The sequence below is a fragment of the Lepisosteus oculatus genome, chromosome 2 (assembly GCF_040954835.1).
Source record: "Lepisosteus oculatus isolate fLepOcu1 chromosome 2, fLepOcu1.hap2, whole genome shotgun sequence".
Lineage (NCBI taxonomy): Eukaryota > Metazoa > Chordata > Actinopteri > Semionotiformes > Lepisosteidae > Lepisosteus > Lepisosteus oculatus.
Window position 1 is genome coordinate 29,555,016 of NC_090697.1, and position 26,701 is coordinate 29,581,716.

Genomic DNA, 26,701 nt, shown 5'->3' on the forward strand with positions numbered 1-26,701 from the left:
AGATAAATGAGGGAAGGAAGATACCAGAGCAACAACAGTCCTTGAGCATCACAGGCAGGGCCCTGGGAGGTCCTATAGCTGGGTCAGGCTGCCAGTCTGTCTCCTGGACCAGGGCTCTGCAGTCACTCCCTCACCTCTGTACAGCACATGTGTACATAAGGGAGTGTCAACTACTTGAATTAGGATGACAGGGTTTTAGTTCTCTCATCTGAAATAGATGGGTAAGTGTAGTAATCAACACCCCACAAGAACATAAAGATGGTTACTAAAAAGATATTCAGCCCATGTAGCTCATTCTCCTATTGCTCCTGCTTAATTAGAACTAATTAAGTTCCAATAGATCAGAAAGACTACAGAAACCAAAATTATCCTGCAGCTAAGATCATACATTCCCCCTTCTCTTAACGACAGACTGCTTTTCTTCTTAATTCTCTCTATTCATTGTAGGTTTAATTTCACACCTCTCTACACCTGTCCTGACTGGCCTCTCTGTCCCCTGCTCCTGCCTCTTGCTCCTCCTCTCTCCCAGCCTTTGTTCTCCCACTACATTACCTTTGCTTACTCCCGTCTTTCTTACACCTGAAGAAGGCTCCACGGTCGAAACGTTGTGTTTTCTTTCTTCTTTTTTTCAGCGTGGAATAAACCTATTACTTGTTCCTAATTAGAACTAAGCCTCATTAACGATTTCGGTGGCAGGCCTGCAGTAACAGGACCTCGCACATGAGGGCGCCAAAGGACCATAGCTCTGCAAGATGGTTTTGCTGGGTGTTGCTAATTAAGGGTTTAATAATAATATAATAATAATACACTTTATTTTATATAGCGCCTTTAAAGAATGACAATTTAAGATAAAGAATTCTTATATTGACATAATTAGCTGTTTCCACTGTGATATTGGTGATTTGCTGTTAGCTGGGGTTAGCGCTCCTGTGAACAAAGGAATACAACATAAGTTCCTGCTCCTGCTGGACAGTGTCCAGACTCTCCAGCATCACAGGGCACAGACTGGAGACACTCCTAGTGCCTTTGGAGAGGCAGGACACTGTCCAGCAAGAGCAGGAATCCTAGAGGCAGGAGGCACACAGACTGGAGACACTCTTAGTGCCCTTGGAGAGGCAGGACACTGTCCAGTAAGAGCAGGAATCCTAGAGGCAGGAGACACACAGACCGGAGACACTTGAGCAAGGAAGAGGCAAGCAGCAGCACTCATCTCTCATCTCTCGTGTGGCTGTTTTGACCCAGAGCAGGAGCCTGGATGTGCAGGTTCAGCCTGCTGTTCGAGTCTGTGCAGCAGAGGCTCAGCATCAGGCAGTCTGCCAGGCCCTGTGCAGTGTTAGACCCTGCAGCGCTGTGCTTGGAGGAACGGGTCCCTGCCTGAGCACAGGCCGGTGCAGCTCTGCAGACGGCCCACTGGAGCAGAGAGGGAGAGGAGGTTCCTGCATGAGGGACATTAACACGTCCTCTGACCAGCAGCGGAATGACTGTACTGGAGCTGATGGAGGTGGATTCTGTACAACAGGAAAGATGTGGTGGAGTGAGACAGACAACAGATACTACTGATGACAAAATCTTCTGTTTCATTTCAATTTTTGTAATTGACAATATCATCACTTAGAGAATAGAAGGGTTGGGTTTAGCAGTCCACAGTATTATTACTGGAAAATAACACCTGTGTTATGAAGCGCTCACTGTTATAGAAGTAATGTATTAACAGGCTAAAGGAACTGCAGCTTTTTAATCTTCTTTACACAAAGGGTGGTGGGAGTGTGGAACATGACTGAATCACTTGTGGTTGAAGCTGATACACTGGTTTCTTAAAGAAACAGCTGGATGAGATCCTGAGATCAATACTTATTACGAAATGGGCTAGTAGACACTGGACACCCCCCTCACTGGAGTCACTGGGCTCTGATCCACAGAGTCTGAACAACAGCAGAGAAGAACTGGTCAAACCTCAGTTTGTTGATACATGAGCAGAGATTGTATTAAATTCACTTCTCAGAGGTAAAACCTCAAGAACCAGCAGAATTAAAGTTTCTGATCTGTCCAGAACCAGGAAGTGCAGGTCAGTCCAGCAAACTCTCAGTCAGTAATCGGGCTTCTCTGTCACCAGATTTCATACCGCTGGTCTGAGCTGAAGACGCCTCTGTCTGATATTCTGTTGTTGAACAGCCTGTGGAGACAGTAACCAGCAGTTACCTGTAGTTCTGTGATACTCAGGGTGTTCACTGGATCTTTAACTGCACCACAACACACTGTTCACTGGCACCCTCTGTCTCTCACTGTCTCCCAAACTCCCTCCCTCTCTGTCTCACACACTCCCTTTGAATTGAGGCTTTATTTGTGTGAGAGGAGACACAGAGGCTTTATTTGCACGACCAATGAATTTCTGTGTTGCTAAGCATATACAATTAACACAACATCTGCAGACATTTACAATACATACACATCATGATACATTTACATATAAACATATAGAGCATTATTGAGGGACAGGCTCACTGTTCCTCAGGCTGTGACAGGAGATCACATACTGGGCTGCCAGTTCCACTGAGTTCCCTCCTCCCTCTCCCAGTAGGATTGGGACCCACTGTGATTCTGGCAGGTGTGGGAACTCTGGGATTAGATTTCTGAATTTTGGGAAGAATGTTTCTCTAATCCCAGAGTATCTGTCACAGTGCAGTAGGAAGTGCACCTCTGTCTCTATTTCTCCCCGCTGGCAGTGGGAGCACAGCATGTCCTCTCTGGGCAGCCAGGTCTGCCTGTGTCGCCCAGTTTCTATGGCCAGGCTGTGGTCACTGAGCCTGTCCTTCCTCAGGGTCTGTTTCTGTTTGTTGTTTCTTATCTTGGTCAAATATTCGGCTAGTGTGTATTGTCTGTTTAGGGTTCTGTAGCATTCCAGTTTATGTTGTGTTTGTGTGTGTGTGTCCCAGTGTGTGAGATATTGCTGTTTGATCTGTGCTGTGATGTGGTTGAGTCTAGCAGTGGTGCTCTAGCAGTGCTGTGGTGCTCTAGCAGTGCTGTCCTGAGGCTGGTTAGTGTCGGTGTGGCTCAGGTCAGTGAGCCTCAGGACCAGCTGGCTCAGGGGGCTCTGTTTTGGGCTCAGCTCTTGGCCCAGCAGGGCTTTGTGGTGGTAGGAATTTTGGTCGCTGTTTTTTAGGTGTAGCCAATACTTTAATACTCTTTTCTGTATGTTTAGCAATAGTGGGTACTGGCCTAATTCGGCCCTGCACCCGTTGTTAGGAGTTTTTCTCTGCACACGGAGGATGTTTCTACAGATCTCCATGTGCAAAGTTTCTGTGGGGTGTTTGTCCCATTGAGTGTAATCCTGGTCTGTGAGGGGACCCCACACTTCACTGCCGTATAGGGCAATGGGTTGGATTACACTTTCAGGTATTTGGAGCCAGAATCTTGTTGGTGGATTGATGTTGAAGAACCTCCTTCTTATTGTGTAGCAAGCCTTCTCTCTCAGTGCCTTCACTGCCAGGTCAAAACTCCCAGATGAGCTGATTGTCAGACCAAGCTGGATGTGTCCTGCAGTGTGTTGCTGTTGAGATGTGTTCTTCAATGTGTTGTTGTTGAGTGTGAAGGGCTATTTGTTTCCCTGAAGTCTGGCTCGGTCTGTAGTGGCAATGCTTGTCTCACACATTCCCTCCCTCTCAATTCAATTCTGTTTTCTCACTGTCTCACACACTCCCTCCCTCTCTCACCTCACAGTCTGCAGGGCTGAGCTGCTGGAGACGACACTGTGAATCCTCAGAGCCCCCTGCTCAGTGATGTCATTGTTACTGACACTGCAAGAGATACAAAAGATACAAGACATCTGATCAGATCAGCACTGAAGAGATCCCAGAATATATTACTCACATTTCCTGTTCTTCAATAATCTTTTGCACATGTTTTTACACTAGAGTGCAGCCCCACTTGGGTGACACAGAGGGCCGTATTGCACCAGGAGCTTCACTGGGAGACACTCAGCAGCCATTTGACACTGACAGCCTCACTGCACAGCAGGTCTGGGGAGGAGAGTGAAACTGCTGCTCCAGGTAATGAAGAGGGGACAGACTGTACAAGACCAGAGTGTGATTTACTCAGGACACCAGGGTTCAAGCATCTTCTTTTACAAACAACTCCTGGATCATTAATCATCAAAGAGTCAGAAACTCAGTTTCTTCTTATGTGTAGAACAGCACCTCCTACTGCAGTGAGCCTGGTCACTATAGTACGGACAGTTTGGGCCAATAGGACCACCTACAGCAGAAACCTGGCTGTCACTGTAGGTTTCCCATCCCAGGACTGACCAGGTCAGATCTTACTGCTGATATCTGACAAGATCAGACTACAGGGGGTAACAAAACTGTCAGTCTAGTGCAGCTGTATTCAGCACCCTAATGAGAAATATCTAGAGGATATACGTCTAATTACACTTACTGCCTCCCACTCGGTATGGCTGTAGAGCGATTACATTTATAAGATGACAACATACTAACAATGGAGGTTACTGGCTCTCGATCAGTTGATCAATACTGGCAATCAGAATGGCAATACCACTGGCTCTCAGACACTCACTCCAGGACCTGGACTTTGTACAGGCAGGGACACAGCAGCTCCATGCAGTCGTCAGAGATGCCGCAGTGACTCAGGTCCAGCTCACAGATCTCCTCTGTCTGCTGCAGCACCAAGGCCAGAGCCCTGCAGGTCCGCAGGTCCAGCTGTGTGTGACTGAGGTCCACCTCCTTCCCCATGGCTGTGCAGAGGGCCAGGGCTCGGGCTGATGGTCCCTCCTCTCCCCCCAGGGTCAGGCACAGGATCCGCTGCAGAGTCCTCTTACTGGCGCTGTGGGGACAGAGGGCTGGGAGTCAGACTCTGACCTGGGCTTCACCCTGCTGCTCCTGCATGCGTCCCTGACCTCTCCACTGGGCTCTCAGTTACTGTCCTGCTGAAAACTACTGGAGAGAAATGAGGCTGAAAAAGGTCTGTTCAGTGGCATCCTGAAGGAGCAGAGTTCATCACCTCCGCACCCCATCGCTCAGCTGTTATAGTTTCCAGGATCCCCAGCTGGTGAGGAATCAGCAGGTCTGTGTCTCCTCTCACACAGGGAGAACAGGACTGCAGACGCCCAGCTGGTGAGGAATCAGCAGGTCTGTGTCTCCTCTCACACAGGGAGAACAGGACTGCAGACGCCCAGCTGGTGAGGAAACAGCACTTCTGTGTCTCCTCTCACACAGGGAGAACAGGACTGCAGGCGCCCAGGTGGTGAGGAATCAGCAGGTCTGTGTCTCCTCTCACACAGGGAGAACAGGACTGCAGACGCCCAGCTGGTGAGGAAACAGCACTTCTGTGTCTCCTCTCACACAGGGAGAACAGGACTGCAGGCGCCCAGCTGGTGAGGAATCAGCACGTCTGTGTCTCCTCTCACACAGGGAGAACAGGCCTGCAGACGCCCAGCTGGTGAGGAATCTACTGGTTTAACAAGCTTGTAAAGCTGCAGTGTGCGGAAGAGAGCTGGTGCAGGAGTCTGGACAGTCAGACACACTGTGACAGAGCCTCACCTCAGACGGACTCTGTGCAGAATGGGGAAGAGCTCCTCCAGCCCAGCGTCTCCAATCTCACAGTCTTTCAGAACCAGGGTGGTGGTGCCGCTGGCCCGCTGGACCGCAGTGCGGATGGTCCTGCAGTCGCTGGCGCTGAGAGACAGGCAGCTGTCCGGCGCCGACGGATCCAGCCCAGATGAGCAGGAGAAGTCCAGTGTGCACTGCAGGGCCTGGAGCAGCGCCTCTGCTGCTGTGGGCTGCTCTGAGCCGACAGCACTGTGCAGGAACCTCAGGAGCAGATCTCTGTCCAGCCTGTTTCAGGGAAGCACAGACACTCGGTCAGCAGCACCGCCTGGACCGCAGGAGCCCCAGGCTGGAGATCCTCTCTGGAGCTCAGCTCAGGGCCAGAAGCTCTGATTAGGCTCAAGGGCTTCCACATGACAGAAACTCTTATTTGCTGACTGATTTCAGATTTTTGCACTATGCAACACGTGGAGTTAATCGACGGCAAAGCACAGACAATCTTTAATAAAGTGGAAATTAAACCCACTAGAACAGATGACACCCACACTGAAAGATCATTTTCTGAGCAGTTAACACACTTGTGCAGAGGACAGAACAGTGTCTCGGGCTCCCAGGTGTCAAACACTGCAGACAGGAAACTGGAATAAGGAGGAGAGTGAAAACAGTGCAGAGCCTGACCCACGGACCTCAGCTCGGAGACTCTGTGCAGGAGGGCTACAGCACTCTCGATGTCTCCCTCCGGGATGGACGCAAAGCTCAGGTTGAGTCTGACGCCACTGCAGTGCTGGAGGGCGAATCGCAGGGCAGCGCAGTCCCTGCTGTCCAGCACTCTGGTGTTCAGGTTGATCCAGTCACCTGCTGCTTTCACAAAGCTGAGCACAGAGTCCCTGGCTCTCCTCTGGAAGAGCTCTCGGAGAACTGCCAGGGAGAACCTGGAGTTCAGTCTGGGAAAAGCAATTAAGATCATTAGTACTGTGATGTTCATTCCATTAAGGTCTGTGATTGAATGAAAACTAGACACAAACTAGGTGATTGCCAACTACGATTCCCAGCCCTGACTCACAGCAGCGGCCCATCCCAGTACCGACCCGACTGGCCCTGCTGAGCTCCTGAGATCTGACCAGGTCAGGCCACAGGGCAGGAACACAGCTGCTCACGCCAGACCAGACCTTTACAGATGTACACACAGGAACAACCTGCCAGTCTTCTGACTGGGGAGGAGACCTGTTCTCTGTCTGCTGGCCTCAAAGCTGAAACAGACTCCTCTGTCAGTGGTTCTTGAGGAGAACACAGCCCCGTTCCAGCCTGAGGAAGAGTGAGGAGACTACAGGCTCCCACGTGGCTAAACCAATGAAGAGCACAGGGACACCATCACGAGACGGTGGACAAGCACTCCCAGGGTGTGCTCAGCTGGCTCAGGGCCAGTGGGATTAATCACACTGGTCTCCTCAGGCTGGCGAAGCTGTCAGTGAGGCTGCCCCTCTGTTCTACTCAGCGCTGAACCTCCTCGATCTCTGTGGACCTCAGTGTGTGGGGAGAGGGGTGGGTCTCAGGAGCATGGAGCCTGTCTGCAGATCCTCATTGTTCCTGCATGGACACAGGGGTCACTGCTCCGAGCGAGAGGTAAGGACACAGGTGGGGATTCCAAACTAGGAGGACAGATAAGAAAATATCTGGTTCATCTAAAGTTAGAGAAGCAGAGGTGACTCCAGGTGCTGGGAACACAGAGGACAGTAGGGGACAGTGGCCTGAGCTGCCGCACTGCACTGAGAAGCCCCTGAAGGACGGACCCCAGAACACATAGCTGAGCACAGCTTATCACATCCTGCCTGGGATGTCCTACATCATACAGGACAGGGAGACGTCCTGGGGCAGACACAGATGATACAGGTCCATTCAGATAGCTACAGCACAGACCTGGGGATTTACTGCTGTCTGATCTGTGCTGCACTGACCGTTTCAACTGAAGCCTGTCCAGGAAAGGCACAAGATCCCTCCAGTGCTCCTCTGTGATCCCTCCGCTCCTAAGATCCACTGTGATCTGTTGTGTTGTGAGCTGCAGTAGATAGCGACACACTGTCCAGTCCAGCCTGCAGGGAGAGAGGTCTCCCCCTGTCTTCTCCAGGAACAGCTGAGTCAGCTCATTGTCCTGAGCCTCATACACAGCTCCAGCCAGCTGCTCCAGGGTCTCTCTGGACAGTCTGTTAGAGAGAAACACACACAGCAACATGCTGATCACACTGTTTAATACAGGGCTGTATTACCTCTGTCTCACTGGTGTTCACACTTTTCACTATACAGGACAGTATATCCTGTGAGTCTTATTAGTGCTCATATTCCTCTCAGCTGTGAGAGCAGTACCGACACACTGAGGTCCCCTGTCCTGAGTGGCAGAGCCCTGCTCAGAGCAGTGTGGTCAGAACAGTGCAGTGTCACAGCTGACAGTCTGCAGACAATCTGAAGGCTCAATGGGAAACAGAGCAGGAGCAGTGTGTGCTGCCCAGTGCTGTACACTGAAGAGACTCACCTGACAGTCAGGGGACCCTGGTGACACAGCAGGACAGTGAGGGCACGCCCGTCTATGCAGCAGGGAGTGAGGTCCAGGCACTGGACTGTCCACACTCTCAGGAGAGACACCAAGCTGCTCAGCACTCTGGACAGCAGCCTCTCTCCTTGCTGTGCAGCGTTCAAGACCAGAGACAGCTCCTCCACACACACTGGGGCTCTGTGTCTGACTGAGGTCACCCGTCTGGCCAGTGTTACTGTCAGAGTCTCGTTCATTCTGAAACAGAACATAGGTCTTACTCACTGGTATACTTTCAGGACATTATATTGTTTTGACTTATCTATATTATATTATATATTATATATAAAATATGAATTAACGTATTTAAACTTTAATGCCAAGTGGTGTTGGACACCAAAGGTTGAAACTGGTTCTCAGTGTAATAACTACATTCTGATCTGCTCAGTCTAGTTTCCTTGACATGTTAGCATGTCTGGGGTGTATAAATGTCATTCACACAATTAAAAGAAAGATGCCCAAGATGGGGACTGGACAAGATGGGCTGGAACAGCTGGGACTGGAAACAGCTGAATCTCCTGCTCCAGGCAAGATTAAGATATTTAGAAACTGCCAGAAGTATAAGAAGGGTTAGTATATCCATAACCTGGACAGCCTTAGCACACCCAGCACTTGACAACATCTTTAACAGGAGCAACAGGACATCTCTGCTACACCCAGCACTGGACAACATCTTTAACAAGAGGAACAGGACAGCTCTACTGCACCCAGCACTGGACAACATCTTTAACAGGAGGAACAGGACAGCTCTACTGCACCCAGAACTGGACAACATCTTTAACAGGAGGAACAGGACAGCTCTACTGCACCCAGCACTGGACAACATCTTTAACAGGAGGAACAGGACAGCTCTACTGTACCCAGAACTGGACAACATCTTTAACAGGAGGAACAGGACAGCTCTACTGCACCCAGCACTGGACAACATCTTTAACAGGAGAAACAGGACAGCTCTACTGCACCCCATACAGCAGTGTCCCTGAACACCTCTCTCACGTCCCTTCAGCTCTCCCTAAGGACAGAGTGCTGTAGCTGGACACAATACGTGTGGACAGACCATCTAGCAGTCTCACTCTTGCTGACGTCTGGCTCCAGTCACACTGCCTGCAGTGAAATATCAGCCTGCACATACCCACAGTGCATTCTGTCAGTGAACCAGAGTTCCAGTGAAAGACATCATGGCCTGTTTCCACACCCACACTACGGAAACCCACACACACTGATCACAAACACATAGATTCTCCCTCTCCTGGACACTTACCTCAGCTTTTGCAGGTGTGTCAGGCTCTTGAAGAGAAGCCCAGCTCCTTTCAGAGAGATTCTCCTGGGCATCACAGTGAGCTGGACTCTGGAGTCAGACCAGCCCAGCACTCTGCCCACTGTGCTGCAGGTGTGATCGCTCAGCACTCCTGTCACTGTAACTGAGAAGCCCAGAGCCTGAAGGAGAGCTGACACCATCTGATCTTTCTCTGTGGAGAGCACTGAGAGGACTTTACAGGCGTCCAGGAAAAATCTGTCACCACAGCTGGAAAACAAAATAAACAAGACATGAGGAAGGAGTTTCTATCAGGAAAGAGAGCAGTCACAATCAGACACACAGGACACTACAGACATCAGGAGGGAGTAACACTGACCTACACCTGCCCCACTCACTCCACATAGTGACCTACACCTGCCCCACACATCCCACACACTGACCTATACCTGCCCCACTCACCCCACACACTGACCTACACCTGCCCCACTCACCTCACACACTGACCTACACCTGCCCCACTCACTCCACACACTGACCTACACCTGCCCCACTCACCCCACACACTGACCTACACCTGCCCCTCTCACCCCACACACTGACCTACACCTGCCCCACTCACCCCACACACTGACCTACACCTGCCCCTCTCACCCCACACACTGACCTACACCTGCCCCACTCACCCCACACACTGATCTACACCTGCCCCACTCACCCCACACACTGACCTACACCTGCCCCACTCACCCCACACACTGACCTACACCTGCCCCACCCACTCCACACACTGACCTACACCTGCCCCACTCACCCCACACACTGACCTACACCTGCCCCACTCACTCCACACTGACCTACAACTGCCCCACTCACCCCACACACTGACCTACACCTGCCCCTCTCACCCCAGACACTGACCTACACCTGCCCCACTCACCCCACACACTGATCTACACCTGCCCCTCTCACCCCACACACTGACCTACACCTGCCCCACTCACCCCACACACTGACCTACACCTGCCCCACTCACTCCACACACTGATCTACACCTGCCCCACTCACCCCACACACTGACCTACACCTGCCCCACTCACCCCACACACTGATCTACACCTGCCCCACTCACCCCACACACTGACCTACACCTGCCCCACTCACTCCACACTGACCTACAACTGCCCCACTCACCCCACACACTGATCTACACCTGCCCCTCTCACCCCACACACTGACCTACACCTGCCCCACTCACCCCACAAACTGACCTACACCTGCCCCACCCACTCCACACACTGACCTACACCTGCCCCACTCACTCCACACACTGACCTACACCTGCCCCACTCACCCCACACACTGACCTACACCTGCCCCACCCACTCCACACACTGACCTACACCTGCCCCACCCACTCCACACACTGACCTACACCTGCCCCACTCACCCCACACACTGATCTACACCTGCCCCACTCACCCCACACACTGACCTACACCTGCCCCACTCACCCCACACACTGACCTACACCTGTACTGCTGTTGTACATGCCATTGTGTGTCTGTGTGTTGGCCCACCAGGTAGATACATCTGTTCTGACCAGACTATCCTATTCTCCTCCCCACATGTCCGGATGCGTTGAATGCTGCATCACTGCCATGGATCCAAGAGGGACACCGTGAATACACCTATTGTTTAGGAGGATTTGCTGGTCTACAGAGAACTGTATGGAGTACACAGAAGGACATGATGGATGACTTAATACTCCACAGTTAGTACTTATTCAGAATTGTATAATGCCCAGAGGGCACCCAGTTGGCCTTGGACCCCTAAAGCTACAGAGGAGCTTTTGGTTCCTCTCCTCTGTTGCCTTCTGGCTTTTTCTCTTTCTGTATTGTAATGTCATGTATTTTGTACTGTTACACAGCTTTGTTAAGTGCCTGGGGGAACCGTGATATGAAAGGTGCTTTATAAAGCTAAATTGAATTGAATGTCTGTACACACACACTTACCTCAGCTGGGAAATATAGGGCAGGCACTGAAGGAAACTCCTCACTTCACTCTCTTCAGCTGACCAGCCCTTCAGCTCTACTGGTTTCCTGACTGTGTGGAGTTTCAGCACTTCAAGGAAGAGGGAGGCCTTTCTCTTGGAGAGGTCTATAACCCAGACTGCAGGAGCTGACTGGAAAACTGGCTGGAGTGCTGGGAGAACATTCCTGCCTGTTGGAGACTCATAGTCCTTCACACAGGAATACAGATCCAGCAGGAAATCACACTGACGCTCCTTATTGGAATTGTTATTAAAAGGAAAGTGAGTGTAGCTGGACACTGATGATACCAATTCCAAGACCTTCTCTCCTGTCTGTGTCTCCCACTCTGCTCCTTGCAGAAACAAATCCAGCAGGAATGAAATGGCTTTGTGTTTCTGCTCCTCAGAGACCTGTATCCTCTTAGAGAACCTGAAAGAGAGGAGGAGACAGACTGAGGCCCATTTCTCTCAGCTGTATTTCCAGTGGCTGCTGTGCAGGAACTCTCAGACACAAGGAGCCATTTCCCTGAATGGGGATCTTCCCCTGAAAGGAGGGAACAGAGAAGAGTGTGTGAAGGAGGAGTGAGGGGAGTGAGCACAGCTCTCACCACAGGAGTGACTCTTCACACTCTCTCAGCTCTCCTCACACACTCCTTCCCCAGAGACACTCTCACACACCCTGGCTCTTCACTCCAGTCACTGGGACACTGGAGCTTTAGGAACACAATCCCACTGTGGATCAGGGACAGGGCTGTATTCCAGCACAGGGTCTCTCCCAGGACAAACACACAGACTGAGGGACCTTAGAAAATACAGCTGGACTCACACGTCTGTGATTGATCAACTTGATAAATTAAACATTGATTAACACACAAGTACTGAAATTTTTACAGAAAATAATGAACACAAAGGTTTGGAGCCTGATGTTTCTTTTAATATAGAGAATTGCACAGCACTGCTGAAATACACTAAGCTGTTGAAGTTGACAAATTAGGTGTAGGTTAGTGTGTGGAGTGAGTGGGGCAGGTGTAGGTCAGTGTGTGACGTGAGTGGGGCAGGTGTAGGTCAGTGTGTGGGGTGAGTGGGGCAGGTGTAGGTCAGTGTGTGGGGTGAGAGGGGCAGGTGTAGGTCAGTGTGTGGAGTGAGTGGGGCAGGTGTAGATCAGTGTGTGGGGTGAGTGGGGCAGGTGTAGGTCAGTGTGTGGGGTGAGTGGGGCAGGTGTAGGTCAGTGTGGGGTGAGAGGGGCAGGTGTAGGTCTGTGTGTGACGTGAGTGGGGCAGGTGTAGGTCAGTGTGTGGGGTGAGTGGGGCAGGTGTAGGTCAGTGTGTGGGGTGAGTGGGGCAGGTGTAGGTCAGTGTGTGGAGTGAGTGGGGCAGGTGTAGGTCAGTGTGTGGGGTGAGTGGGGCAGGTGTAGGTCAGTGTGTGGGGTGAGTGGGGCAGGTGTAGGTCAGTGTGTGGGGTGAGTGGGGCAGGTGTAGATCAGTGTGTGTAGTGGGTGGGGCAGGTGTAGGTCAGTGTGTGGGGTGAGTGGGGCAGGTGTAGGTCAGTGTGTGGGGTGAGTGGGGCAGGTGTAGGTCAGTGTGTGGGGTGAGTGGGGCAGGTGTAGATCAGTGTGTGGGGTGAGTGGGGCAGGTGTAGGTCAGTGTCTTCCCCATAAGTCTTCTCAAAATGATTTAATTTAAATTTAAGTCTTCTAATTCGCTCAGTAAAGGACGATATTGGTATTTGGAATTTGTTCCCTCTTTCAGTAGGATCCAGAATTGAGGCCATTACAATGAACACGATACATAGACTGATGTATTACCAGGCTTCTCAACTCAGATCTCTCTTTTAGTTGTGATGAAAGTTCCAATGCAAAGTGGAAGGAGACAGAATCCTCAGTTGTAGAGAAATGTCCAATACAAAGAGCCCCAAGAGATCAATTATTGGCAAAGACTATCTCTTGTATTGCTGTCCAAGGACAGCTGAGGGCCGGAGTCTCTCTGTAGAGACGCTGTGCTGCTCTGTGATCACCGCTGAGGGGAGGCTCTGCTCTGACACACTCAGCTGGGGGAGGCTGTGTCAGAGCAGCTGGATGCTTCCCTGAGAGCAGAACAAGCCAGACTGTCAGTCCAGAGCCTCAGTGAGGGGCTGGTGAGACTGACAATTCCACAGAGGATTGGGGATTTAGAGAAATCAGCTGTATTTATAAAGGCAGCCTGTTGAATGAGAGCCAGTGTGTAAGATCAGAGGACAGGGTGTGGTGGAGAGCCTCACTCTATGTGTAGAAGAGGATGTGAAATATGGAAGATGTGAAAGGGAGTTACTGGTACTTCAAGTTACTGGTACTTCAAGCGTCTTGTATTAAAGGTATTCGACGGTGACAGAAGTGAGGGCATCACTGATGTGAGTTAAGAATGAGACAGGGAGATCGGTCCAGTGGTGGAGTGAGACAGCGAGGGCTGTCCAGGAGTGGAGTGAGACAGCGAGGGCTGTCCGGGAGTGGAGTGAGACAGCGAGGGCTGTCCGGGAGAGGAGTGAGACAGCGAGGGCTGTCCGGGAGAGGAGTGAGACAGCGAGGGCTGTCCGGGAGAGGAGTGAGACAGCGAGGGCTGTCCGGGAGAGGAGTGAGACAGCGAGGGCTGTCCAGGAGAGGAGTGAGACAGAGGGCTGTCCAGGATTGGAGTGAGACAGCGAGGGCTGTCCGGGAGAGGAGTGAGACAGCCAGACAGCCAAGCGGGTTAAGACAAATTTATTATGACTAAAACGCTCAATATATCCTTCAATATACTTAATTCTTGGGAGTTGTTATTCCTAGTGAATAAATAAGTAGAATACATTCATCCACTTTCTAACTGCTTACTCCAGCAGAGGGTCATAGAGAACCCAGAGCCTATCCCATCATGGAACAGGCGCAAGGCAGGAGAGGCCCAGAACAAGAGGCCAGTCCATCAAAAGGCTCACAATCTCATAGTCTCTCACACTCTCACACCAGGGCCAGGTCCACCACAAGCCAATTAACCTGCCAGTATGTGCTTGGACTGCGAGAGGGAACAGGAACACCCCAGAGAAACCCATATAGCAAAATCTGTTTCCTTTCCTCTCAAAACACAAACATGGATTCTAGTTTCCCTGGCAAAAACGACCATGTCAGAGAAAAGTCAATCTGGACAAACTCAAAGTATCCAAACACAAATAAATCTCATGGGATAGGACTTCCAGTTTAAATAATTTCTATATAGAAAAATCGAGTTTTTCCTCTCAAACCCAAACAAGGATTCTATGTTCCTCAAAAAGTACATCTCAAACTCAAACTCCCTTCTCCCTACAGCCAGCTGGCAGAAGATGACAGATGCAATAGATCACTTCAGAACTACAGGGTCTGAAAGTGATTCTCTGACTAGGAAACAGGGACATGCAGCAACCTGAAAAATTCACATTTATTCTCTAGATTAGAGAATTCAGAAAGGAAACTACATGATATGTGAGGACTTCCAACCAAAGGAAAACTGAGCTTTCTGAATTCACAAGAGAGAACAGGGGATAGAAGAGGGACGTGTCTGGACATCCGACATTCTCGTGCCTCTGCTTCAGATAGACGAGGAGCTGGAAAATAAATGTGATGTTCTTGAAAACAGGGCTTGTAGAAATCACAGTTGTAGTTTTTGATTCCCAGAAACAAGTGAAGGAAGAAATGTGGAAGATTTGGTTTGAGGAGCTCTCTCCTTAACCAACAGACCTGTGAGCCCAACTGAGACCACTAACTGTAGGGCTCCTGAGCTGCACTACCAGACCGAAGGTCTTACTATCAGTCACTGGGGTTTACAGGGAAACTGACAGGTGAAGGAATGGCGGGAGAATCAGGGGGCGCTCCTCCCCTTCCTCTATCATTCAATTCTTGTTTTTACTTCAACCCTAGCTCTACACAGTCTACTGAACTCAAGTCTCTTGAGCTCTGAGTGCCAGACTTCTCTCGGCTCTCACGCCTTACTCTTCTTCGTCCCCCATCAGCCTTCTTCTTCAGAACCTTGGAGATTCTCCTCAGTGCTCATTTTCTGCTGTTTCACCTGGTGGACATCCTGGGATTCAACTCAATCCACCTCTCGCCGGACGCCGACACCACTGCTTCTCCTCCCAGATTATGCCGTCGCACCACCACAGATACAAAGGTTTTCATCACATCCAGTGATTAAAAGTACCGAGTGTTTTGGTACCTTTAAGCTTCCTTGTAGACAGTCACGTGATTACCCAAGAAAACAAGGTGCTACATCTCAGTAACGAAAGCAGCACAAACGCTACTTTCAACGGCACAAACTGGCACAAAAGCAGCACTAACGGTTGCGGTGGGTTTCAGCAATTGTGCTGTTTGCTGAGGGGGGAGACAGCTGGAGCTGGACAAGCAAACATGTCCTGGATCGTTACATTGCACACGGAAAAAGACACAATTTCAGCTGGGAGAAATAGGACAACTTAACAAAGGCACTCATACCTGTGTCTTCAGAGGTCAAGGTGTGCCCTCACGCTGTACTCTACACCAAGGACTGACCAGGAACACTCGAATTAAAGGACTGTGACCTAATGGTGCTATGTTTGCACGTACAGTAAGAGCACTGTAAATACAGTACGAAGACAGGGATAATGACTGATTTTTAATACCTTAGATATATGTTGGGTTATTTTATCTGAAAATATTTTTCAATATTTCTGCGGTGTGCACGTGTGATACGGTCGAGTTTCCAATGTTGTTATGCAGTTGAGTTATGGGCTACCTGGGTCAACTTAGTGCATAGTGCCCCTTAAAGTTTCTTTTCACATTTACTATTTTTTTTGCATAAAAATTATATAAAAACAATGGTGTTACAGGAAGTTGCTAATCCTAACCTTTTTAAATACTGGCTCTACAGATCGGTTGAATCTTTAAATGGCTATTGATTTGCATTTTAATTTGAAAAGAACACAATGAGAAACTGATTACTTTTTCCAATTTTAAAAAGTACACAGCTATGAAGTATTGAGATGTGCTAGTTAAAGCCTTTTTTAAGAACATGCAGTTTGCTCATGTTGGCTTTTTAAGCTGATTAGGTTATGATGTTGGTGACAAATTTAATTTTCCTGTTCACACAAACGCACAGGAGATACTGGTATTAAATGTAAAATCAACCGCTGCCCCTCACTCGGGTAACCAGAGAAACAAAATGGGAGACATTGTTATCCTCGCATCAGTGACAGTGCACTTGAACTCAACAGATGGGGTCACTGGAGGTCAAGGTCACTCTACATGGTCATGTGATCACCTGAAAAATAAGGTGTTAAATCTCGGGAACGAAAGCAGCTGTGAAGCTACTTTCCACAGCACAAATGCAGCACTAAAGAATGAGACCAGTTTGGTTTCCCTGCAATGTTGTAGGGGGGCTGAGTGATGTCACAACCCCGAACATATCCCAGCTCAGTCTGCTTGGACACTTGGAGGTCTTAGTGCTGTGAGATCTTTCCCACAGACCTCTCTGCTCCCCTTGACGGCTCAGCTGCTCGCTCTGAGGACTGCTGGGAGACCTGTAGCTGTGCAGGGAGCTGCAGACTGTGGAGACTGTGCCTCACGCCCCTCTCCCTCAGCGCTGTCACTGCCCTGGCTGGCAGGTGTGTCAGCGAGCCCCAAAGCTCAGGGGCAGGTAGACCAAGCCGGGTCTGGCTCTGAGACCCCGGGGTAACAGCAGGCCCTGGAGGGGCAGGTCACACCTCAGTCCCGCAGGGATGGAGCGACGCTACAGGCAGCCTGCTCCAGGGAGAGAGGGCTGTCAGAGCCACAGACGACTCACAGGAGGCGTCAGGATGTGTCTGCTGCAGCTGACCGCTCAAGCTGGTCACGAGAGGAGTGTTATTTCACAACACAGTTTCCTAGAGCCCAACATCTCCAGAATGTTCCCCAGTTTTAGAAGAGGTATGTGTGTGCTCCCCAAAACTTCACAAGCTTTCCCTGGTTTGGAATAATCCAGCAAGATTCTTCATTGGATCTCAGACCTGTATCTGTCCACCGTGATTCATTAAAAAATGAAAATAGATTGTTGTCTTAAAACCTGCAGAGAGTGTCCATCAGCTGTTTAGCCTGACTGTAGGCCTGAGGACACAGTCTGTGTGTTAATCTTCTGAAAAGATGAAGAGCTGCAACACACAGAGCACTGCAGTAGAGCTGTGTGTCCCATGAGCTCAGTGTGAGAGACAGTGTCCTGGTTTACACCCTGTCTGTGCTGTAGACCCAGGAGAGACAGACCAGTTAAAATACTGTCTGTTGTCACTCACTGTTCACACTCATCTATCTGCTCATTAACCACCCATTACAGTCTCCCAGTGAACAGGCTCCCTTACAGCACAGAGCAACACAGCAGAGACACAGCAGAGACACACTCAACTCTGATAAATCTGAGGTTTGGTTGTTTGGAGGCAACAGTGTGGATAGGACTGCTAGAACCTCAGCACTCAACTCTGAGGTTTTAAAATTTTGCCTGAAAGATTCGGCACATAACTTAGGCATCATCGTAGACACAAGGCTCTCATTTAACTCTCATGTTAATGCAGTATGCAGTAGCTTCCTACAGTTAAGAAATATTGCAAAACTACGGCAGTTTCTCTCCATTCAAGACACAGAGAAATTAATACATGCTCTTGTATACAGCAGGTTAGAGTACTGCAATGCCCTACTATCAGGGAGCACCCACCACTCTTTCAACACCTTACAGCGAATTCAGAATGCAGCAGCTAGAATTGGTACTAGGAGCAGAAAGTACAACCGTGTAACCCCCATACTTAGCTCTCTTCATTGGCTTCCTGTCAGGTACAGGGCAGATTTCAAAATCCTTTTACTTACTTACAAGGCTCTCAGAGGTCAGGCACCTGTCTATTTAATGGAACTTATTAATGTACAGTATACTTTCTAAGTTGCCCACCTGGGTCACAGAACACAGGTCTTCTTATTCTACATATTAATAAAAAAACAGCTGGCGGTAAAGCCTTTAGTTACAAGTCCCCTAGCTTATGGAACAGTCTCCCGCCCCATATTCAGGATACCAAGTCAATCTCAGTATTCAAATCCAGACTGAAGACCTATTACTTCAGCCTAGCCTACTCACACCTTATATCATAGCCTGCTGCAGCCATGGCTGCTGGTGCTGCTGTACATGCCATTGTGTGTCTCTGTGTTGGCCCACCAGGTAGATACATCTGTTCTGACCAGACTATCCTATTCTCCTCCCCACATGTCCGGATGCGTTGAATGCTGCATCACTGCCATGGATTCAAGAGGGACACCGTGAATACACCTATTGTTTAGGAGGATTTGCTGGTCTACAGAGAACTGTATGGAGTACACAGAAGGACATGATGGATGACTTAATACTCCACAGTTAGTACTTATTCAGAATTGTATAATGCCCAGAGGGCACCCAGTTGGCCTTGGACCCCTAAAGCTACAGAGGAGTGTTTGGTTCCTCTCATCTGTTGTCTTCTGGTCTTTTCTCTTTCTGTATTATAATGTCATGTATTTTGTACTGTTACACAGCTTTGTTAAGTGCCTGGGGCAACCTTGATGTGAAAGGTGCTTTATAAAACTAAATTGAATTGAATCTCTGTACACACACACTTACCTCAGCTGGGAAATATAGGGCAGGCACTGAAGGAAACTCCTCACTTCACTCTCTTCAGCTGACCAGCCCTTCAGCTCTACTGGTTTCCTGACTGTGTGGAGTTTTAGCACTTCAAGGAAGAGGGAGGACTTTCTCTCGCAGAGGTCTATAGCCCAGACTGCAGGAGCTGACTGGAAAACTGGCTGGAGTGCTGGGAGAACATTCCTGCCTGTTTGAGACTCACAGTCCTTCACACGGGAATACAGATCCAGCAGGAAATCACACTGATAAACCTTATTGCAATCGTTATCAAAAGGAAAGTGAGTGTGGCTGCACACTGATGATAGTAATTTCAGGACCTTCTCTCCTGTCTGTGTCTCCCACTCTGCTTCTTGCAGACACAGATCCAGCAGGAATGAAATGGCTTTGTGTTTCTGCTTTTCAGAGTCCTGTATCCTCTTAGAGAACCTGAAAGAGAGGAGGAGACAGACTGAGGCCCATTTCTCTCAGCTGTGTTTCCAGTGGCTGCTGTGCAGGAACTCTCAGACACAAGGAGCCATTTCCCTGAATGGGGATCTTCCCCTGAAAGGAGGGAACAGAGAAGAGTGTGTGAAGGGGGAGTGAGGGGAGTGAGCACAGCTCTCACCACAGGAGTGACTCTTCACACTCTCCCTCAGCTCTCCTCACACACTCCTTCCCCAGAGACACTCTCACACACCCTGGCTCTTCACTCTCTGCACTCCAGTCACTGGGACACTGGAGCTTTAAGAACACAATCCCACTGTGGATCAGGGACAGGGCTGTATTCCAGCACAGGGTCTCTCCCAGGACAAACACACAGACTGAGGGACCTTAGAAAATACAGCTGGACTCACAGATCTCTCACTGATAAACAGGATGAATTAAACATTGAGGGCTGTCTAGGAATGGAGCGAGTTTCTGTTAAGAGAGACCCAGCCTAATGGTGCAGGTGGAGGCGTCAGTGGCTGCAGGTGGACACAAAGCCTGAGAACTGACTGGCAGAGAGAGAGCAAGCCAGCAGTCATCTACTGAGACACCAGGGAGCAGGAGGCTCCAGGACAGGAGTGAGGACTCAGGAGTGAGACTGAGGAGCACAAGAGGCTCTGAGAGAGAGAGGGAGCAGCAGTCCAGAGAGAAATGGATGGGACACTAAGTGAGGAGTCCAGGAGCAGGGAGGTGTCATGGATGTCGGAAGGGACGAACCGTGCAGAGGCAGGAGAGCGGAAAAAGACCCTATGTGTAACGGCGGAACGGGGGATTAGCCCAGACTCAGCAGTTCAGGAGTCATATAGAAACCAGTGCCCTCAGGCAGCAGACGTGGGGTGACCTGGATGCTAGGCTCCTGACGCCCATACAAATAAGTGAGTTAAGTGAGGAAAAACCTCATTTAACTGAAAGGAAACCTCTGGGAGTCCAGGGCTGAGAGCTGCCCCCTCCTCCGGGGTATAAACCTCTATGGGTAGAGGAAGGGGGGGTCAGGTAGAGCTCCGGAGACTTAAAACAAAAAAAAAGACAAGTACACGAGCACAAAGACAGAAATAAACCTGGGAGACCAGGGTAACAAACCACAATAAACAGATAGGAACCAAGAGTTCCAGTACACATGGGACAGGGGGACCGTAGAGAAGGGGAAACCAGGAAGTGAAAAATCAAAACACCAAGTAAAAAACAAAAATAAAAACAAAAACCCGGGAAAAATACCGCAGACTGGGCAAAAGGCACGTTCCCATTCTATCACTGATATCGGAGTGGACAAACCGAGGAAGGCCAGGCACACGACCCGCTCACAGGCACGGATGACCGGAGTGATATCCAACGATGAGGACAGGAGGGCCAGCTCAACATTCAATCACAGATGCCGGAAAGACAACCCGGGGAAAGCCAGGTCCCAGGCCGCAGCCCGCTCACAGGCACAGGAGTCAGAAAAGGCATCTCGCGATATGGAGAGGAAAGCTGAGAGAAAAAATAGCCCAGAGAAAAAAAACTGAAAAAACAAAAAGCACCGCTTGCGGGGTCAGTAGGAGGTTCAGCATTCTGTCATAAATGTCGGAAGGGACGAACCGTGGAGAGGCAGGAGAGCGGAAAAAGACCCTATGCGTAGCGGCGGAACAGGGGATTAGCCCGGGCTCAGCTGCTCAGGAGTCGTATAGACACCTATGCCCTCAGGCAGCAAACGTGGCAGCAAGCAACCTGGATGCTAGGCGGGTCTCAGGACATCCGAACGTCAATGCTGAGCGAAGGTGAATCAGTGACCCAGAAATATATAGCCCCAGAGAGAGAGACACCGGAAGGACAGCAAAGCACAGGAAACTAGGGACAGGACAGAGAAGGAGCGCTCTCTGGCTGCAGAGCGTCCTAGAGTGGAGGATAGGAGGGTCCTAGAGTGAGCGAGACATCGAGGTGCAGGGAGACTCGCGATGAGTAACAGCTTCAGTCCTTACAGTGTACAAGAGCTGAGGACTCAGAGATATGAGATGACCTTGAGAGAGATAACCTCGGAGCAGGATATTAAAGGGACAGAGATGTGAATGAGACAGAACGACAGAGCGGTATCTGAGAATCGGTATCACTGAGCTGAGGACTCGGAGTGTTGAAAGTACACAAGCTCAAACAGAGTGACAGAGGGAGCAGAAGATACAAGTAAACTGACGCCTCGTGTCCCAGTTGCCCTGACTGGAGAAAACTTGGAGGTGATGTGGAGAGCAGGCAGGTACTTTCTCACCCATATTCTGGTCCTGCTCACAGATACAATGCTACAGGCACTTTATACACACAGCCCTTGTTAAAACAGCCGACTCAGCTATATAACTTGAACTCTCAGTTGTGCATTTGGGAAAGTTTTCCTCTGATAACACTGAAAGGACAGATAAATATTCTTCTAGCTTCCAGAAAAAAGCAATCACAAGAAACCAGATTATTAAAGAACCTCCAGCTTCTAAACAGTGCATTGATGTCATGAAAGAGATTTATATAATGAGAAGGAGAACATTTTCTCTCAACTTACAGACAGAAATGTACAGCAAATACTGGTGACCCTGGATGAAATTTCTGTCCCCATTCAGACTATATTCCTCTACCTGAAGTAATGTGAAGTAACATTTCTGTGTAGATGATTTGTCTACCAAACTGATAACGATGTACTAGTGAATATATTTTTGTATTTAACCCTCCTTCTTTGCTGCTTTGCTGGCAAAATGTAAACTGTTATGAATATGAACAATTGCAAATTAAAAGAATGAAAAACAAACAGCTAAACATTTTCTATAATATTTACTTCTTCAAATTAAACCATTTCATCAATAAATGAAAATAAAAAAATATTGTCTTCTATCACTGTTCACACACAGCTGTCTGATCATTAACCACCCATTACAGTCTCCCAGTGAACAGGCTCCCTTACAGCACAGAGCAACACAGCAGAGACACACTGAGAGAGGACTGACTGTACACACACACTTACCTCAGCTGGGAAATATAGGGCAGGCACTGAAGGAAACTCCTCACTTCACTCTTTTCAGCTGACCAGCCCTTCAGCTCTACTGGTTTCCTGACTGTGTGGAGTTTCAGCACTTCAAGGAAGAGGGAGGCCTTTCTCTCAGAGAGGTCTATAACCCAGACTGCAGGAGCTGACTGGAAAACTGGCTGGAGTGCTGGGAGAACATTCCTGCTTGTTAGAGACTCACAGTCCTTCACACGGGAATACAGATCCAGCAGGAAATCACACTGAAGCTCCTTATTGTAAAAATCATCAAAAGGAAAGTCAGTGTAGCTGCACACTGACGATAACAATTCCAAGACCTTCTCTCCTGTCTGTGTCTCCCACTCTGCTCCTTGCAGAAACAGATCCAGCAGGAATGAAATGACTTTGTGTTTCCACTGCTTTGAGGACTGTGTCCACCTAGAGAACCTGAAAGAGAGGAGGAGACAGACTGAGGCCCATTTCTCTCAGCTGTGTTTCCAGTGGCTGCTGTGCAGGAACTCTCAGACACAAGGAGCCATTTCCCTGAATGGGGATCTTCCCCTGAAAGGAGGGAACAGAGAAGAGTGTGTGAAGGAGGAGTGAGGGGAGTGAGCACAGCTCTCACCACAGGAGTGACTCTTCACACTCTCCCAGCTCTCCTCTCACACTCCTTCCCCAGAGACACTCTCACACACCCTGGCTCTTCACTCTCTGCACTCCAGTCACTGGGACACTGGAGCTTTAGGAACACAATCCCACTGTGGATCAGGGACAGGGCTGTATTCCAGCACAGGGTCTCTCCCAGGACAAACACACAGACTGAGGGACCTTAGAAAATACAGCTGGACTCACATGTCTGTGATTGATCAACATGATAAATTAAACATTGATTAACACACAAGTACTGAAATTTTTACAGATAATAATGAACACAAAGGTTTGGAGCCTGATGTTTCTTTTAATATAGAGAATTGCATAGCACTGCTAAAATACACTAAGCTGTTGAAGTTGACAAATTAGTTATACCTTCTGACGCTGTGCGAAAGAAAAAACATGGAAATGTAAGGATACATTATTAATAGCAGAGGAATTGAATCAGGGAAATTTATGTTAAAATCGTTTAACACCAATAAGTCCTCACTTAGGTGTAGGTCAGTGTGTGGGGTGAGTGGGGCAGGTGTAGGTCAGTGTGTGGGGTGAGTGGGGCAGGTGTAGGTCAGTGTGTGGGGTGAGTGGGGCAGGTGTAGATCAGTGGGTGGGGTGAGTGGGGCAGGTGTAGGTCGGTGTGTGGGGTGAGTGGGGCAGGTGTAGATCAGTGTGTGGGGTGAGAGGGGCAGGTGTAGATCAGTGTCTGGAGTGAGTGGGGCAGGTGTAGGTCAGTGTGTGGGGTGAGTGGGGCAGGTGTAGATCAGTGTGTGGGGTGAGTGGGGCAGGTGTAGGTCAGTGTGTGAAGTGAGTGGGGCAGGTGTAGATCAGTGTGTGGAGTGAGTGGGGCAGATGTAGGTCAGTGTGTGGGGTGAGTGGGGCAGGTGTAGGTCAGTGTGTGGGGTGAGTGGGGCAGGTGTAGATCAGTGTGTGGAGTGAGTGGGGCAGGTGTAGGTCAGTGTGTGGGGTGAGTGGGGCAGGTGTAGATCAGAGTGTGGGGTGAGAGGGGCAGGTGTAGGTCAGTGTGTGGGGTGAGTGGGGCAGGTGTAGATCAGTGTGTGGGGTGAGTGGGGCAGGTGTAGGTCAGTGTGTGGGGTGAGAGGGGCAGGTGTAGGTCAGTGTGTGGGGTGAATGGGGCAGGTGTAGGTCAGTGTGTGAAGTGAGTGGGGCAGGTGTAGATCAGTGTGTGGAGTGAGTGGGGCAGATGTAGGTCAGTGTGTGGGGTGAGTGGGGCAGGTGTAGGTCAGTGTGTGGGGTGAGTGGGGCAGGTGTAGATCAGTGTGTGGAGTGAGTGGGGCAGGTGTAGGTCAGTGTGTGGGGTGAGTGGGGCAGGTGTAGATCAGAGTGTGGGGTGAGAGGGGCAGGTGTAGGTCAGTGTGTGGGGTGAGTGGGGCAGGTGTAGATCAGTGTGTGGAGTGAGTGGGGCAGGTGTAGGTCAGTGTGTGGAGTGAGTGGGGCAGGTGTAGGTCAGTGTGTGGGGTGAGTGGGGCAGGTGTAGGTCAGTGTGGGGTGAGAGGGGCAGGTGTAGGTCAGTGTGTGGGGTGAGTGGGGCAGGTGTAGGTCAGTGTGGGGTGAGAGGGGCAGGTGTAGGTCAGTGTGTGACGTGAGTGGGGCAGGTGTAGGTCAGTGTGTGAGGTGAGTGGGGCAGGTGTAGGTCAGTGTGTGAGGTGAGAGGGGCAGGTGTAGGTCAGTGTGGGGTGAGAGGGGCAGGTGTAGGTCAGTGTGTGACGTGAGTGGGGCAGGTGTAGGTCAGTGTGTGAGGTGAGTGGGGCAGGTGTAGGTCAGTGTGTGGGGTGAGTGGGGCAGGTGTAGGTCAGTGTGTGGGGTGAGTGGGGCAGGTGTAGGTCAGTGTGGGGTGAGAGGGGCAGGTGTAGGTCTGTGTGTGACGTGAGTGGGGCAGGTGTAGGTCAGTGTGTGAGGTGAGTGGGGCAGGTGTAGGTCAGTGTGTGAGGTGAGAGGGGCAGGTGTAGGTCAGTGTGGGGTGAGAGGGGCAGGTGTAGGTCAGTGTGTGGAGTGAGTGGGGCAGGTGTAGGTCAGTGTGTGGGGTGAGAGGGGCAGGTGTAGATCAGTGTGTGGGGTGAGTGGGGCAGGTGTAGGTCAGTGTGTGGGGTGAGTGGGGCAGGTGTAGGTCAGTGTGTGTAGTGGGTGGGGCAGGTGTAGGTCAGTGTGTGGGGTGAGTGGGGCAGGTGTAGGTCAGTGTGTGGGGTGAGTGGGGCAGGTGTAGGTCAGTGTGTGGGGTGAGAGGGGCAGGTGTAGGTCAGTGTGTGGGGTGAGAGGGGCAGGTGTAGGTCAGTGTGGGGTGAGTGGGGCAGGTGTAGGTCAGTGTGTGGGGTGAGTGGGGCAGGTGTAGGTCAGTGTGTGGGGTGAGTGGGGCAGGTGTAGGTCAGTGTGTGGGGTGAGAGGGGCAGGTGTAGGTCAGTGTGTGGGGTGAGTGGGGCAGGTGTAGGTCAGTGTGTGGAGTGAGTGGGGCAGGTGTAGGTCAGTGTGTGGGGTGAGTGGGGCAGGTGTAGGTCAGTGTGTGGGGTGAGTGGGGCAGGTGTAGGTCAGTGTGTGGGGTGAGTGGGGCAGGTGTAGGTCAGTGTGTGGTGTGAGTGGGGCAGGTGTAGGTCAATGTGTGAAGTGAATGGGGCAGGAGTAGGTTAGTATGTGGGGTGAGAGGGGCAGGTGTAGATCAGAGTGTGGGGTGAGAGGGGCAGGTGTAGGTCAGTGTGTGGGGTGAGTGGGGCAGGTGTAGGTCAGTGTGTGGGGTGAGAGGGGTAGGTGTAGGTCAGTGTGTGGGGTGAGTGGGGCAGGTGTAGGTCAGTGTGTGGGGTGAGAGGGGCAGGTGTAGGTCACACAGTATGGGGTGAGTGGGGCAGGTGTAGGTCAGTGTGTGGGGTGAGTGGGGCAGGTGTAGGTCAGTGTGTGGGGTGAGTGGGGCAGGTGTAGGTCAGTGTCTTCCCCATAAGTCTTCTCAAAATGATTTAATTTAAATTTAAGTCTTCTAATTCGCTCAGTAAAGGACGATATTGGTATTTGGAATTTGTTCCCTCTTTCAGTAGGATCCAGAATTGAGGCCATTACAATGAACACGATACATAGACTGATGTATTACCAGGCTTCTCAACTCAGATCTCTCTTTTAGTTGTGATGAAAGTTCCAATGCAAAGTGGAAGGAGACAGAATCCTCAGTTGTAGAGAAATGTCCAATACAAAGAGCCCCAAGAGATCAATTATTGGCAAAGACTATCTCTTGTATTGCTGTCCAAGGACAGCTGAGGGCCGGAGTCTCTCTGTAGAGACGCTGTGCTGCTCTGTGATCACCGCTGAGGGGAGGCTCTGCTCTGACACACTCAGCTGGGGGAGGCTGTGTCAGAGCAGCTGGATGCTTCCCTGAGAGCAGAACAAGCCAGACTGTCAGTCCAGAGCCTCAGTGAGGGGCTGGTGAGACTGACAATTCCACAGAGGATTGGGGATTTAGAGAAATCAGCTGTATTTATAAAGGCAGCCTGTTGAATGAGAGCCAGTGTGTAAGATCAGAGGACAGGGTGTGGTGGAGAGCCTCACTCTAT

At 50.2% G+C, this 26,701-nt stretch overlaps 1 protein-coding gene across 4 annotated transcripts in view; it reads right to left on the minus strand.

Annotated features, from left to right (window-relative positions):
- Positions 1 to 814: 814 nt before the first annotated feature.
- The window catches only part of LOC138245180 (uncharacterized), a 106,129-nt gene continuing 80,242 nt past the window's right edge, over positions 815 to 26,701 (minus strand). For 2 of the 4 annotated variants that reach the window (XM_069199160.1, XM_069199163.1), the window contains 11 exons: positions 22,506 to 22,952; positions 19,046 to 19,492; positions 11,413 to 11,859; positions 9,404 to 9,667; positions 8,086 to 8,340; positions 7,514 to 7,759; positions 6,245 to 6,502; positions 5,553 to 5,846; positions 4,570 to 4,836; positions 3,711 to 3,794; positions 815 to 2,173 (listed from right to left, as the gene is read on the minus strand). In XM_069199160.1, the coding sequence (XP_069055261.1) occupies positions 2,107 to 2,173; positions 3,711 to 3,794; positions 4,570 to 4,836; positions 5,553 to 5,846; positions 6,245 to 6,502; positions 7,514 to 7,759; positions 8,086 to 8,340; positions 9,404 to 9,667; positions 11,413 to 11,859; positions 19,046 to 19,492; positions 22,506 to 22,952 (3,076 nt within the window). In that variant the 3' untranslated portion in view covers positions 815 to 2,106. The remainder of the gene's footprint in view (positions 2,174 to 3,710; positions 3,795 to 4,569; positions 4,837 to 5,552; positions 5,847 to 6,244; positions 6,503 to 7,513; positions 7,760 to 8,085; positions 8,341 to 9,403; positions 9,668 to 11,412; positions 11,860 to 19,045; positions 19,493 to 22,505; positions 22,953 to 26,701) is intronic. The other 2 variants (XM_069199161.1, XM_069199162.1) reach the window with 1 other exon arrangement.